Source organism: Trifolium pratense, linkage group LG7 (genome assembly GCF_020283565.1).
Source record: "Trifolium pratense cultivar HEN17-A07 linkage group LG7, ARS_RC_1.1, whole genome shotgun sequence".
In the NCBI taxonomy this organism is placed as follows: domain Eukaryota; kingdom Viridiplantae; phylum Streptophyta; class Magnoliopsida; order Fabales; family Fabaceae; genus Trifolium; species Trifolium pratense.
Genome location: NC_060065.1, coordinates 17,912,711 through 17,928,832, shown reverse-complemented (window position 1 = coordinate 17,928,832; position 16,122 = coordinate 17,912,711). Strand labels below are relative to the sequence as shown.

Below are 16,122 nucleotides of genomic sequence, written 5' to 3'. Positions count from 1 at the left end.
AAACGACAGTGCCAAAGGTATGTAGGATTTAACTCATTAGGTTTAATCCTTTTTGTATCAATGTTATATATTGGCATTTCAAGATCAAGAATATATAATCCATTACTCATTTGTGCTGTGGCATAAAAAATATCATTTAAATAAATGGAGCAACAATTGTTCTTTATTGTAAATGAAAAGCCAAGTTTATCCAAACAAGAAACAGAAATAATATTCCTGCTAATGGCAGGTACATAAAAACAGTTCTCTAACTGTATTATTAAACCAGAAGGTAAAGTCAAATTATAAACTCCTACAGCTAATGCGGCAACTCTTGCTCCATTTCCCACTCGTAGGTCGACTTCACATTTAGCCAATCCTCTACTCCTTTGCAGCCCCTGCACATTAGTACAAATGTGAGAACCACATCCGGTATCTAATACCCATGTAGAAGAAGTAGATAAATTAATTTCAATAACAAAGATACCTGCTGAATTAGAGCTCTCTACTCCATTCTTTTTATCTTCCAGGTATTTTGGGCAGTTCCTCTTCCAATGTCCAGTCTTGTTACAGTGGAAGCACCTACCCTCCTTTGCAACTCCCCCAGTGGGCTTCAAGGCTTTAGGGGTTGGTTTGGCAACTTCCTTGCCCTTCCCTTTGACTCCCTTCCCTTTGTTGCCCTTCCCTTTGTTTCCATTGCCAATCATAAGAACATGGTTGGACTTCCCTTTTGTTTTCATATTCTGCTCAGCTTGCCTCAACATGCCTAGCAGTTGTGGCAGAGTCTTCTCCATGTCCGACATGGTGAAGTTCAGAACAAACTGATTAAAACTCTCCGGCAACGATTGCAAGATCAGATCAGTTGCAAGCTCATTTCCAAGTGGAAATCCCAATTTTTCTAAGTTCCCCACGTACCCAATCATCTTGAGCACATGTGGACTTACTAGAGATCCCTCAGATAGCTTGGCTGAAAACAGGGCTTTGGAAACCTCAAACCTCTCAATCCTGGCTTGCTCTTGATAGAGCGTTTTCAAGTGTTCGATCATATCGAATGCATTCATGTCCTCATGTTGCTTCTGAAGCTCAGAGGTCATGGTAGCCAGCATGAGGCACTTTGCATCCATGGCATCATCAAGACGCTTCTGATAAGCATCCCTTTGTGCCTTTGGAGCATTGGCGGCAGGTTCATCCTCAGGGTTAGGTTGGGGTTCCTCAATAGCATACAGCTTTTTCTCGTGCATGAGGACTATCCTCAAGTTACGATGCCAATCAAGAAAATTTGTCCCAGACAATTTCTCTTTGTCAAGAATGCTTCGCAAAATGTTGTTCGAAGTATTGGTGTTTGACATGGTGATCTACAATTATAAAAGTGAAAATATAAGTATTGAACAATTTTAATACACATTTAATTAGGCCTTTAATTAAACATGCTCTCTCACTATTTTACTCAAAACAAATGACCCTCGACATTTGATTCGGAAAATCCCGTTGGAAGATTTTCTAGTGAGAATGAGATCCATATTTCACTTCGTTTTAAGTCAGCGTTGGGCTGATTACACAAAACTTAGTTATTTAGGTAGGAAACTCCTTTCCAATTGTATCTCATACAACTCTCATATCCTTTCTATTGGGTGAATAACACTTATTCTAATCCATCACATGGAATAACCCAATACTTGCTTCTAAAGTTATATAATCTTATTATATTTTCTTTAGTTAAGTTAGACCCATTAAATAGCGATCGGATAAATAAATTACCTCACCGCAACTTATCAATATTGACAATGCACTTCGCGTTGGCAAAACCTACATTGATCGATATTGATCTTGAAGGGCGCTATTCGTTGGAAAGCAATAAAACTTAATATTAATTCCTTTGAGGGCTTTTATAATTAATTTGATCTCACCTTACCACGGCTTACATACAATGACGTCACTCCATTCATAACATGCATCAATATACATAATATAATAAAATGATATGGTTATGGCCCCTAGCGTAATTGTTCCCTCAAGCCATTGAGAGAACCTATGCTATATCTAAGAACGACCTATACTTCTCCAAGATAGATCTTCATTGATGTCCTTCCTGTCCTATTTGCTAATCTTATATTACATCTCTACAAGAAACTCGTGTTCATACGAGGGAGTGAGATGAGAAAAGAAATTACATCAAGAAAATATAAGAGAGGCACGACACGCAGGCCGTATTTAAAATCCCAAATAAAACGAAAAAGAACTAAGGCCATAACCATTCATCATGCAACTTTAATAACAATAAACACACAATTTATTATTATTACATTAGTCCAATTAATAAAATACTATGATTGATCACCTTACGCAGAGTTAGCCGGGGGTTCCTAATTTCGATGAACACTTCATCAATGAATCCTAATCGCACCAACACTTGATGCTTCAGATACAAACCCTAGCCGTACTCTGTTTTTGTAACGACACAACCCTTGTATTGTTACAGTAATCATTCATCAAAACGTTTCAGGATTTTGTTCACCATAGACAATTGGATATATGATGCTTCACCAGTTATCGGTTCCGAAGCTCACGCTCACAATCATCCATGCTCACGACAATCACTTAAAACTTTCAATGAACAATATATTCTGTTTATATATAACAACACAACACTTGTATTGTTATAAACCCTAATACAACCGCCATTCATCAAAACGTTTCAGGACTGCTAGTTCTAGATGAACGATCGGATATATGATGCTTCACCATAAACGGTTCCGAAGCTCACGCTCACAATCATCCAAATTAAACGCCAATCACTCAAAACATTCGAATGAATGACACGATCAATGTATCACATACACTGATGCGTCGTATCAGAAATATATATCACATATATATTTTAAACCGATCAATCAAATTTTATTAATCCTTGTTGTTCTTATTATTAATACCGATTCAAAATCATATTAATAAAACAGTAATAAAACAGCAAACCGATTCATGGTTTCACAAGTGGCTCTGATACCACTGTTAGGAAATCGTTTCATAAAACACTTTTATAAACGCAGCGGAATTTTAAAATTAAGATTTCCCATCAATGGATTCTTGTGAATGAGCATGATCAGGTCTAGAATATTACCTTTGTAGAACAAAACTGTGGCCGCCTTTATCGATCACAAGCACCGCACTTGCAGCACCTCCACTTAGTCCACACGAACAGAGACCTTCGATCTCACAGTGCTAGCTGTTCTTGGATGAAGGCTGAGGGAATTTTGTGCGGTTTAGGGTTTAGAGAAATTCAGAATTTTTCTAAACTCAGTTAGGGTTTCAAAAAGTGTAACTTCTGAACTTCATAAGGCTCTATTTATAGAGTTTCTTATGAGGTCTTTAGTTTACACGAAATTGGGCTTCTCAAGCCCAATAACCGTTTTTCACTAACTGCACCCCCACAATAAGTCTTACTTATTTTTTCCCTTCTTAACTGTCCTTATGTGTGTGACCCTGTAGGTTCTTATGACGTTGGCAATAATATTAATCGTAATATTATAAACAGTGAGCGGTATCTAGCAACACATCACTGTTACCCAAGTCATAGGAATGTCACGTGATCTGACTAACCTTTCCGTGATAAATATCTTGTGCACAATTACCCTTTTGTCCTCATGTCTATATTGAACACAAGGCATAGTATGTCATCCTTGTCTAGTTCAATATTGGGCCCATAGACATATCTCCCGTTATGTAGGAGGGACAAATTCCATCTAGGTCACTCATGTCCCTCAGCATGATTCGTGGGATACCCATCAACCATCTTTATAATTATCCAGTTACGGATAACGTTTGAATGACAACAAGGTATTACACTCCTGCATCTAGGGTACATAGTGGTTTCAGGTCGAAGGGTGGAATACACCTTTTATCACTATGAGAAAACTTATGACATTTCATAACACTCTATGTAGTATTCTCATGGTGGGTCAATCCGATATAAAGTTACCCTTAACATTTATATCTATGTGAAGACTTGATAACTCATTATCCATGATCAGTGAGATATGATCATCAGTCTACCAACATAATAGTCTTTATGCTTTATCGTTATCCCATTTCACAATAAAACTTGACTATGGATATGTTTAAGAATAGTGTTCTTATATTTAATGGAATCTCACGATTAAGTCATACTTAACGTTCCATAAGTGAACTGACTATTCTAGGGACTTTATCATTTTATCATATATAAAATAAATAAAGAAAAGCCTTTTATTTGATAAGTAAATTATTCAATACATCTATTATTCAATTATAAGTAATTGGCCTCTAGGGCTTACACCAACATATATCAATCTCCTCTCGCTCAACTCCTAGATATGAACTAACCATGTTAGCCCCTTCTCCCCTTGACATCTTCGTATGGTTCAAAAACTTTCCTTAGATTGGAAGATGTAACAGACATTGTACATCGTCCAATGTGATGCCGAGCTCACCTAACGGAAGGTGGAAAGTACTTGTTTCCGGATGCCATCTTTCAACAAATGCCTATATAACCCCATAGTCAAGTATGCTAAAATTGACACGGGTAAGCGGCTCCAATCCCGATGCTTCAATTGGATCCCAAAACCACCTCTCACTACGAGGCGGTTTGACGATATTTATAGCATTTTTCCCGCTAGCTTGGCAACGCAGAGTCCTCTTTAAAACCTGAAAAATTTCAACAACACAAAACATTGAAAACTTAATTAACATAATCACAATATTTAAAACAATTAATACATTTAATAAAACAATTAATACACTTAACGGTACCTCGTGATCATCTGGTGCTGCATCCCATATCAGAACCGCCCTATGATTTCCGTATTGTGTTAATAATGACATATCACTTGGTCCTCCTCCGTAACCCTCATTTGCTGCATCTCGTCGTGGTTGCCGTGGTCGCTGTTGCGGTCTCTGTCGTGGTGGTTGTTGCGGTTCTTCAGGTTGCGGTTCTTCAGGTTCGCCATACTCGGCATCCTGATTTAGAAATTGATCCGCGTCAAAATCATCCTCAACATTTTGTGCTTGGCCTAAACGTGACCGTGTACGCGTACGCGAACCACCCGCCTCAGCATCATGTGTTCCTCGCGCCGGAGTTGGTCCTTGCTGCTTACTACGACCTCGTTTGGCAGGGCGATTTGCAGCAAGCTCTCTACGAGCGGAAGCATTTGCATTGCTTGCCTTTCTATGCCTACCTCTCCCAACATTTTCTTCCATATTTATCCTAACATGGAAAAATATCTTCACAATCAATACAATCTTATAAACTATGATAAATTCGAACTATAATTCAATCAACATTTAATCCTAACACCTATGGGAAATATTATTCATATGGAAGCATATTGAATTTTACTTACACATTTTGTCAATTAGTGTACACCATAATACCAACTAATGACATACACAAATTGAACCTAATATCACATGCATTCATGTTAACATCTAACTAAACTAACAACTAACCATTAATCAACAATTCAAACATAGAATTTTGAGATAGAAAATTACTCAGGGAGGGAAAAAAAACATAGAAAAGATGGAATGTGATAAGAAAAACATGGAATGAGAAAAGAGTGAATGTAAATGTATGGAACTTACTTGATTAAGAATGGTTTGAGGTAGGATGTTGAAGTTTTCCACAAAATCGCACAAGAGGATGAAGGAGTAGTTTTGTTGGTGTTTAGAAGAAAAAACGTAACTGAAATGAGAAGTTAAACTTCTGTTTCTATATCAGTAAACTTTGGTTTATAAAGCTCGAAGGAAAAAGCGAACGATTTCTATTACCTGAATTTTTTTAAAGTTCGATTCGTATAACCCGAAACACCGTGTAGGGGCAAAAACGTAAGTAAGGGGATATAAAAGAAACGTGGGGGGCCTAAAGAGAAAATATCAAAAAATGATTTTTTGAAAGAAAACTGGGCCTGTTTTAAGTTTTAAAAAATGTGATTTGCTAATTGTGGTTAATCCAATTTGCTTTGCTAGCTCTCCCTTATGTGGTTAATCCAATTTGCTTTGCTTCTTGTTATGCCTCTCCTTTCCAATTCCTAGCTCTCCCTTATGTTTTCATGTAAACTCCTTTTGCTTTGCTAATTGTGGTTAATCCTATTTTTCCTTTAATCCTCTCTATTTATAACTTGCGGGTCACGCATCGTCTGTCTATGTCTAACTTATGTCCATATGTATTATGTTATGGTGTGTTTGTTAATAAAAAAAATTTACTGCTAAAAAAAATGTGTCTTATGTTATGGTGACTTTGTTAATAAAAGATTTTTGTTGCTACTAAAAAAAATCAAGGGTATTGTTGATATTATGAAAAGTCGACACCAAAACTCATGTATTCTTTTTATATGTAGTATAGAATAGATATAGTATAGATGAATAATCAAGTTTTTCTTAATCAGGTTTCTCATGACCCGTAGGCCTTTTACCTCCACGCGGCATTGCTCCGTCAGACTTTCGCCCATTGCGGAAAATTCCCCACTGCTGCCTCCCGTAGGAGTCTGGGCCTTGTCTTAGTCCTAGTGTGGCTGATCATCCTCTCTGGCCAGCTACTGATCATCGCCTTGATAAGCTATTACCCCACCAACTAGCTAATCAGACGCGAGCCCCTCCTTGGGAGGATTCCTCCTCAGCCTACGGGGTATTAGCAGCGTATTTGTTTCCAAATTCAATTTCCTAAAAGATTTAAAGTTTGTTAGACAGAATTCTAACTCACACCTCCACCTTTTCACTAATAGCTACACAGTCCATCACACTAACTCAAAGGCCTATTTCTCACTTTTCCTATACTGTTTTGCTAGTCCATACCCCTTTTTCTCTATTTTTCTTTTCCTATTTAATTTGCTAAAATCTTCTAAATTATAACTAATTATTTTTCCTCCTCATTTCACTACCTCTACCCCATATCATTAAATTAATTATCAAATAAACACACCTAAACTACTTTCTTTTTTTTGGGTGAAGAACACACCTAAACTACTTAATAATGCGCAAAAACATCTAAAATTAAACAATTAAATTATAATAAACTTACTATTTCTAAAATTTGGGTGTTATAAGTTGGGTTTCATTTCAGTTTATTTTTTCTTAGGTGTTTGAGTGATTTTGTTAGTTTTGTCTGGTTACATTAATTATAAAATGAAATACATTGGTTTGAGTACCCTATGTACTATTTTATTAATACATATTTTCCATTAAAAAAAAGTTTTAAAATTCATTAGTTAATCTATATTATAGATCAAATACATTAATTATGCAATTAATCTATTTTTTTTATATTTTGTCACGGAAGGAGTATTTTACTAGACATTTTTTGTACAAAAAAAAAGAAAGAAAAACACATAATCATATTGTAACTACATTTTTTTTATTCTGTCAAAAAATAACTACAATTTTTTTTTTCAAGATCATATTTTAACTACATTTAATTATAGCTATATGCACACACACTTGTAACGTACAAAGCTAAACAATATCAAGTCTCACATTCTCACACGAGGGAGTGTCTTCTGCCTTCAAACATGAATCAACTTTATTATTTTCCCTAGAAACCACTGGCTTTCTCATATACATGACTTTCATGTACAATTGTTTTTTGTCTTCAATTTCTCAGCCAACAACACAAGGATCAAGGATTTTGTCCAAGGATATGAAATTTGAGTGGTAACTCAATCTTTGAAAATTAGTTATATATGCATATTTTATTACTTCATTTTGTCAACTTCCATATATTTTCTTCAATCCCATTGTCTCTTTTGAACTTTTCTACCTTGGATCACCCAAATGAATCAATGATCAACATTTTTTTATTTATTTTTAATTATTTTAATAAGATACTCAAAGGAGTTTGAGAATTATATATACTAAAATCTAACACATAGCAATGAAATTTGAGATAAATTTTTATCTATTCTCTTCTCTAAATTTTCATCATTAATGTTTCAATTTTTCTAATAATGAAAAGGAACCCAAGGTAACTTCCATAACCTTTTGATCTCAAATATAAGCAAACTAGTATTTATATATTCAAAATACTAATACTAATAACTAATATTTTTTCTATAAAAATTGGATGTGTCTAATATAAATAGATATGTTTACTATTTTAAATAAAAAATAAATTTTATAATAATAAAGGATAAGAATAAGTATGCTTATAAAATTAATAGATATAATCCTTTCGGGTTGAAAATGCGGACGGCTGGTGCGGTTGTGTCCATTCTTTCTCCCTCTTCTTTCGCTTGACAACCGAAATGAATAAAGAACCTTAAATTTAACCCTGACTGACGATGATAAAGTAGGATTTGAGAGGAGTGAAGCTGCTTGACCGAATAGTGCAAGGAGTGGGAGCTAATGAATCAGAATTTTTTTATGGAATGTCCTACTCCTGTCCGAGCTTTCCGATCAACCAATCCCCTCTTATTTTAGTTTAGGGATTTTATTAAAATTTATTCTAAAAGGTCAATCTTTGAAAAAAAAAGTTTTTGGTATAAAATCTTTGAAGTAGTGAAGGGAAATAAAATTTTGTTACAGTTGCATAATAATAATAATTTAAAGAAAGGAAAAGAGTGTGCGTGGTTTAAAATAATGGATTTACCAAAAAAACCATAAAATAATGAATTTAGCCATCTAACACGCATTAATTGATCAAGTATCATTTCCTTTTATAATTTTTTATTACAAATATTTTATTATTTTACAACATAGTAGTAATAACAAACAAAACCATGTTGAATGCATCACAGAAATTAATGGTGGTGTAAAAGAGAGAGAGAAAAAAAAAGAAGGAACAAGAGAAAGAGAAAGAAAGTGTGTGACTCTACAACAAACTACAACAATGGCATCTTCAAATTCACCATGTGCAGCATGCAAGTTTCTACGCCGAAAATGTCAACCAGAATGTGCATTTGCACCTTATTTTCCACCTGATCAACCACAAAAATTTGCAAATGTTCATAGAATTTTTGGAGCAAGTAATGTTACAAAGCTTCTTAATGATTTACATCCTCACCAACGTGAAGATGCGGTTAATTCACTTGCTTATGAAGCCGAAATGAGACTTCGCGATCCGGTTTACGGTTGTGTAGGTGTAATTTCTCTCCTTCAACATCAACTTCGTCAACTTCAAATGGATCTTTATTGTGCAAAATCCGAACTCTCCAGGTACCAAAACTTGAGTCTCGCAGCTACTGCCGGTCATGGACTCATAACCGGTTTGACAGGTGAATCTGTCACGGCCACAACTAATTACCACCACACGCAGAACAACACTGGTGGTGGTAATATTAATAGTAATGGCCGTGACCGTGACCATCATTATCATCATCAATTTTTTCCAAGGGATCAACATCAACATAATTTGGTTAGAAATTTTGATGCTGGAATTGGGAATAACTATGATGCTAGTCTTTTGGCTATGAATATATCTGCAAGCTTAGGTCAGATTAATCAGCTTCAACACCATAGTGCTGCCGGCGGTGGTGGTGACGACCGCCGTACTATTAACCGCACCTAGGGTTTCTTATTTCTATAGGTACTAAAATTAATGTTTTTCATTTAATTTTAAAGTCTGTCATCTATCATCACTGAATCACATAACTGCATATGAAATATGCAATCATAACATTGGCAGACTTCAATGCTTTACATTATTTCTGTATCCAATTTCTCATGTAATACTATACTGCACTTACTTTAGTCAATTAATTAATTTAGAAAAAATTGCTCTATTATATGATGCACTTAATTACTTACTCAATTAATCTAGAAAATTGTCCATTAATTAAATCCTATAGTATAATCTAGTGTATAGATAATCAATTTATTTAATATGTGAATATTTAAAATATTTCAATTCAACTATTTGTGTGTTGTGTGTATGTATAATATATATATTGATCAAGAATTTTATTATGATGTGTATTTTTATATTTATTTTTTATTTTTCTGTTTTAAGGAGTTTTGAGATTACTAGCTGGAGAAAAGAATTGAACCTGCAATATTCTTCATTTTTGATGGACACTCAAAGACTATTATATGTTCATCAGTCAAAGCTCAAGTCGGTTTTTATTTTTATTTTTTGTTTTTTTGTTTTATATGATTACAAAAACAAAAATTCTAGACAGAAAAATATATATATGAGGTTTAAATGAGTTTATGAATTAATTAGCTGACCAATATTTTACTATTGTGATTATACTGTCTCTACAGAGAAAATAAATAAGTGATCAGCGTTCATCTTTCTCAATGGAAAAACTATCACTATTAGCAAACAGTTTATTTTAATCAATAATGATAGTTCAGTTTTGGTCAAACATATGATGTTAATAATTAGCTCTAATACATAGCACTACACCCTGAGAATATTTGTTTTTAGAATTAAATTTTCTATGCTTTCAGAGTTAAATACTTCTTATTACTTTTTATGTATTATAGTTTAGAATATTGTGTCAGAGAATTAATTTATTTCTTCTCTCATTTCTTTTGACTGATATACAACTAGGATAATTTTATCATAAAAAAATTGTTTCAAAATAAATGTAATTTTTATTTATAATATCAAATTAATTATTGTCTTTTTAATTTTGTCTCTATATATATATTTTTTTTTATAATAATACTAAGTACTCCCTCCGTGACTCCGTCCCAAATTATAAGGAAGTATACTATTTTCGATATATATATTATATTTCACTTTACGTTTATGAAGGTCAAAAACATATCAATAGTTCATGATATGTTTTGTTTAGTTAGAGTGTCATGTCTTTTTTTTTTTACAACTTTGTTGCATTCTTTGATATACACGTTTTGAAATAGAGCGAGTTTTTTTTTTTTGGTAGAAAAATAGAGCGAGTTTTTATTCTTAGCTTTATATTGATATGTTCAATAGTTCAACCGAATTAGAGATCTGATTAAAACAGAAATTAACTTGTTCAACAGATAGAGAAAAATAATTTTTGAAACAAAATTTGGCCACTATTTTCTAATTTCTGACCGTGAAGTCGCTATAGTTCATTTTAATTTATCAATATATATGTGAATTATATCTAAGAGTCATACTCAACAAACCTCGATATAATATGGAAGTCTTCACAATGGTAAGATAACAATTGTGATCCCAACCACATCAACTTACACAAATTTTACCGCAATATAAAAATTTACCGCACAATAACTTCTCCTACAACTTGCAAATTCAAAACCATCCCTATATATTATGTCTTTATTTCTTTGTATATGATTATATACCTTTTTCCAGTACGTACACACCCCATTACACGGTTGAACTAATAGAAGCATATGAGAAAAATGATGATTATACCCTGGCTACAAAACAGAACTGCATTTATAGCAATTGCTTCAAGTTGTTACTGAGTAAAACTACTCACTCATACACACCCTATGTTTAATTCTCAATGTCATTCGCATTTATTAGACAGTGCCAACACTATGGACCTGTTTCTTACTATCTGAACCCCTTTGTTAATTCCATTGGGTATGAAATGAATTCAGTGACTATGACTTGACCAATTCTTTTACTACCCTTTTATCCCCTCTTACTTCACTATACCTTGTTTCTATCAATACTTACACACACTCCCTTTTTTTTTTCTTCTTCATATTACATGCACGCTTTTCTATGTTTATTCATATTCATTAATATATATATATATGGACCCCTAAAAAATGTTCAAAATATGTAGTACCTCTTAGAATTTTTCGTTGAATCTAAAATTTGGATTCTTTCGGTTAAGAAGTCTCACATCGAATGTGAGATGACTAAACAAGAGTTTATAAGTAAGGGACAATTCTCACCTTACAAATCGATTTTATATGGTTGAATTAAACCCTCCAAATTCTAAAATGGTATTAGAGTTGCTCAACAATCTCCGACTCCCGATTCTAATTAAGAGTCTCCGCTTATACATCTATATATGTTATAATCATTTCTCATACAATATGGAATTTTTCAAACACCCCCTCACACCAAAATAGATGTTCTCATGCAATCTTTGATTATTTTTTTTACAATGAGTTGTGGATTGAATCCAGGATCTCTAGCATACTACCCAAATCTCTCACCACTAGACTTAACCTAGTGGCTTATCTTTGAATTTTAAATTAAGCATAATTCAACTCTACAAATCTGACTTGTAAGGTGAGAACATCGAATACAATCACAATTTCAACATGGTTAAAAATAAAAAAGGAAGAATCCACAAACAAACTCACAACTTTCAAGTTAGCATAAAACAACATTTTCATGCATCCAAATAATGTTACAAAATAAAAGTAACTAAAATACTCATGTCGGGCCTCCAAGTTGATCGTAGTTGAATCAGTAGTTGATCGAAGATGATTTGTTAATCCGAACCAAACGAAACATGGCAAAAAGACGGTAAAACGAACAAACACCACACCCCGCCAGGAAATCAAATGAATATTGAACCCAGATAGAAAATTGTGAACAAAAACACAAAAGAAAAACTTTAATCTATATAAAAATCATATATTCAGATAATTCGAGGAGATAAAAACGTGCATAGGTGTGATTCTAAGTCAAAGAACAACCTATAACTATGCGCTTCTCAATGGTAGCCTTTCAACAATACATTTATTTGTATTGATAAAAATTAAATTTTATAACGATAAAAAATATTAATATTTATTAAAAGTTTTTAAAAATAATAGAATGCATTTTCTTTATTTTACTCTTTCATTTCTAGAGGAAGAAGATCCAATAATTTAAAGTTCAATCGCGAGGTAAATAAAGTCTGAACATATAATTGTTTATGCAAGATATATAAAATGCATATTTTAATTGGGTTCATATTTGAAGTCAATATTTTTATTTTTGTAAGTTTCAAAATGCTATTAATGCAGGAAGAATAAAAGAATAAAAGAACAACAAAACTATACCCAAGAATCCACACCTACTGCATTTCTTTCACCTCTCATCTTTATTACTTCCTTAATTATATGCTGTTTGTCCCCTCTTTCCTTTTCCCTTTTCTTGCATCTGCTACAACTACTTCAATTGAGAAATGAAAAAGGAAATGAAACAAAATTAATTAACTTAGGATGTCCATGAGATTCAGATGTGACAATTCGACGTTGTTAATTGCAGATTGATCGATACTGTTAATTTCAACTCTGATTTTTAATGTGTACTTTTGCAAGAAGATTTTATAGCAAGATTACTTGTAATTTTAAGTTATGAATAGTAATTTTATTTTATTATTAATGTTATGAATAGTATTTTTTTTATTTTTTTGTTTTCACCACTAGTATTCGACCCACTGAACCATTTAATTTAGTTCGGGGATCAGTTCAAACATCAAGTCATTTCAACCCCCTACAGATCATAGATACGAATGATTGAACTGTCTGTAATGAATAGTAATATATTAGCTAAAGTTGTGACGCATGAAAATACAAAGAAAAATTGTTTAAAATTGGAGTATTTATTATTAGTATAAAGTAAAAAAAGATATATTTGCTTAGGCACAAATCTAAATGTTTTGTATTTAGGCATACACACAAATTTTTTTAAAAAAATAATAGAAAGGATAATAAAGTGATATTAAATAATGTGACAAAATTATTTTCTATTTATATATGTGTGTCCACATATTTTTTATTTGAGTTTGTGTTTATGTTAGAATTCCTTAAGCAGCAACATATTACTCCCTCCGTCCCGATTTATAAGAGAAAAAAAAAAAAACACACTTATTAAGAAATGCATTTAATATTCTAAAATCTATCAAAAACATAATTTTGTTTCCAAAAGTACCCCTATTAACTTATTCCATAAAAAAGCAAAATCATTTAATATCCTACTCCTAATTTCTAAGTACCCCTAATAATTAATTGTTTTGGAAAATATAACAAGGGGCATTTTTGGAACTATAAAATTAAATTGGTCAAATTTGAGTATTTTCCCTTATAATTTGGGACAAAAAAAATGGTCTTTTTTCCCTTATAAATCGGGACGGAGGGAGTATCATAATAGGCCGGTTTGTATTTTATGAATTAATTTAGGTGAATACTCTGAATTTACCGGTACATAAATAAGATGTGTACCATATAATTTACCATTAAGTAATTTTTAATGAGCTTTTATGATATATTGATAAATAGAAGTGTTCTATTATATTTGGTTTTTTCTACACTATCCCTTGATAATTTGTGATATTTACCCAACAACCAATAAGAATAAGATATATGCATATCAAGTAAAAATCGGTTAAAAATTAGTTGTGTATACCACATTTGAATCTAGTTCTCATTGGTTGTTGGTAAATACACCTGACCAAATTATCAAGAGATAATATATGCCTCAAATTGGGACAAAGAAAAAAATCTATTTTTTTTAAAGCTGAAACAAAAATGTGGCACAAATAGGAAAAAACTAGTGTCAACATCCAACCTTACATAATGATCAAAATACAATTAAAAAAATAAAATAAAAAACAAAGCTAACATTGATCCAAAAGTCCCAAGCACCCCTAGGATGAATACGCTATGGATGAAATTCAAAGTTAAAGCACCCTCCCTCTAATCTAACCCTCCCCCGATCCGCGATCCCCATACGAATTTGCACTACAATCCGCTGAAGCAATATTCACACGAATACACTGTGAATACAATACAAACCTTTCATGGAAAACACCAAAATTGATTATTTTTTCTTGGCATATATTTTAGAACAGTGTCGATTAAGCAAATTCTTCTTAGGCGATGGGTGATTATAGGGATCTTGGTAATTCTTTATGTGCGTTCCGTGGAGCTTCACTAGAATCGCTAGATCGTCTGTTCATTACTTGTGATTCTATTCTCATCCAATTTGGTATATATACTCGGTGGTTGGATTCGGGTTTGGTCACCCCAAGAATTAATAGTGTTTTCCAAAATTTTCTATGTCTAGGAATGAAAATGATGGAATAGGTTAGAGTGGTTGTTAAATTTTATTCTAATCCTTTTTCCTTATAGAATTATATATCAGGCTAATTTCGTTATCATAAATACTTTTTTTTTTAAAACCAAAAGAGGAGTAGCAAAGTGCTACTACCTCAAAATATATAAATAGAGTCCCCTCGGGGACATCCGACAAAATATATAAATAGATAAAAATGAGAAAGATACAAAAAAAAGGAGGGGGACCAAACCAAAACCTCCTTATATATTAGAAAATCTATACTTAGGTCTACCAAGTCTATCAGAAGAGTAACTTTCCAATATAGCTTGGGGTAATTCATTCCAGAACGAAAGGTGCACTAGAGTTACACCAATTTTTGCAAGAGCATCAGCGCAATTGTTCCTTCCCTATATATATGGGATATCATGAAGTTCATGTTGGTAATGTTGTGCATGCAATTGTTCCATCTATTTCTAATCTTCCAAGGAACTAAAGATGCTGACTTAAAGGCAAGCACTACAAGAGTAGAGTCATTTTCAAGCCAAACATTTCTCCAACCATTATCAGTAGCAATCTCAATGGCTCTCATAGCCCCACATAACTCAACAAAGTAAGCAGTATTAATACATGTATTCTCAGCAAAACAACAAATGAATTCAGCAAGGTGATTTCGAAAGATGCCTCCACAAGCTGAGGAGATTTGAGTCGAGGCACCATCCGTATTACACTTCACCCAGTCAATCAAAGGAGGCAACCAAATAACTTCTTTGATGCTGGGAGCTTTTGGAGGGTGTATGTTGATATTGAAATGCTTTAGAATTTTGAAATCAATTAAAGAAGAGTTTGAGCACATTGAAGTTTTGTTACCAGCAAGAGCAGTATTTGCTGATATCCAAGAGACAACATTTCTCTAATGAGTACTTTTATCATGAAATTATATTAAATAAAAATAACTTAAAAATAGCTCATAAACGTCATATATAATTACGTTGTTTATGAAATTATCCAAAACAATATTACAAAATGTACTCCTTCCGTCCCAAAATATAAGGAAAAATGAGTCAAAAAACTTATGTATTTGGTTAAAGATTTGGACAAAATACATTCACTTTTGTTGACTAACTTTTGCTTATATTTTGGGACGGAGGAAGTATGTCAATAAATAATTTAAAATAAATTAATCTATACATGCATTAATAGTTTTGTTT

General features: G+C 32.9%; 2 protein-coding genes across 2 annotated transcripts; one reads left to right on the top strand and one right to left on the bottom strand.

Moving 5' to 3' along the window:
* Window positions 1-4,497: 4,497 nt before the first annotated feature.
* LOC123895983 lies at window positions 4,498-5,211 on the bottom strand. Its single transcript, XM_045946443.1, has 2 exons — window positions 4,765-5,211; window positions 4,498-4,659 (listed from the first exon to the last, which is right to left on the bottom strand). Exons 1-2 carry the CDS (start codon window positions 5,209-5,211, stop codon window positions 4,498-4,500), a joined length of 609 nt encoding a protein of 202 aa, XP_045802399.1.
* A 3,595-nt stretch (window positions 5,212-8,806) lies between these two features.
* Window positions 8,807-9,580, top strand: LOC123894568 (protein ASYMMETRIC LEAVES 2). The gene has a single exon (XM_045944595.1). It carries the CDS (start codon window positions 8,834-8,836, stop codon window positions 9,509-9,511), a length of 678 nt encoding a protein of 225 aa, XP_045800551.1. The 5' UTR covers window positions 8,807-8,833; the 3' UTR covers window positions 9,512-9,580.
* Window positions 9,581-16,122: the final 6,542 nt, after the last annotated feature.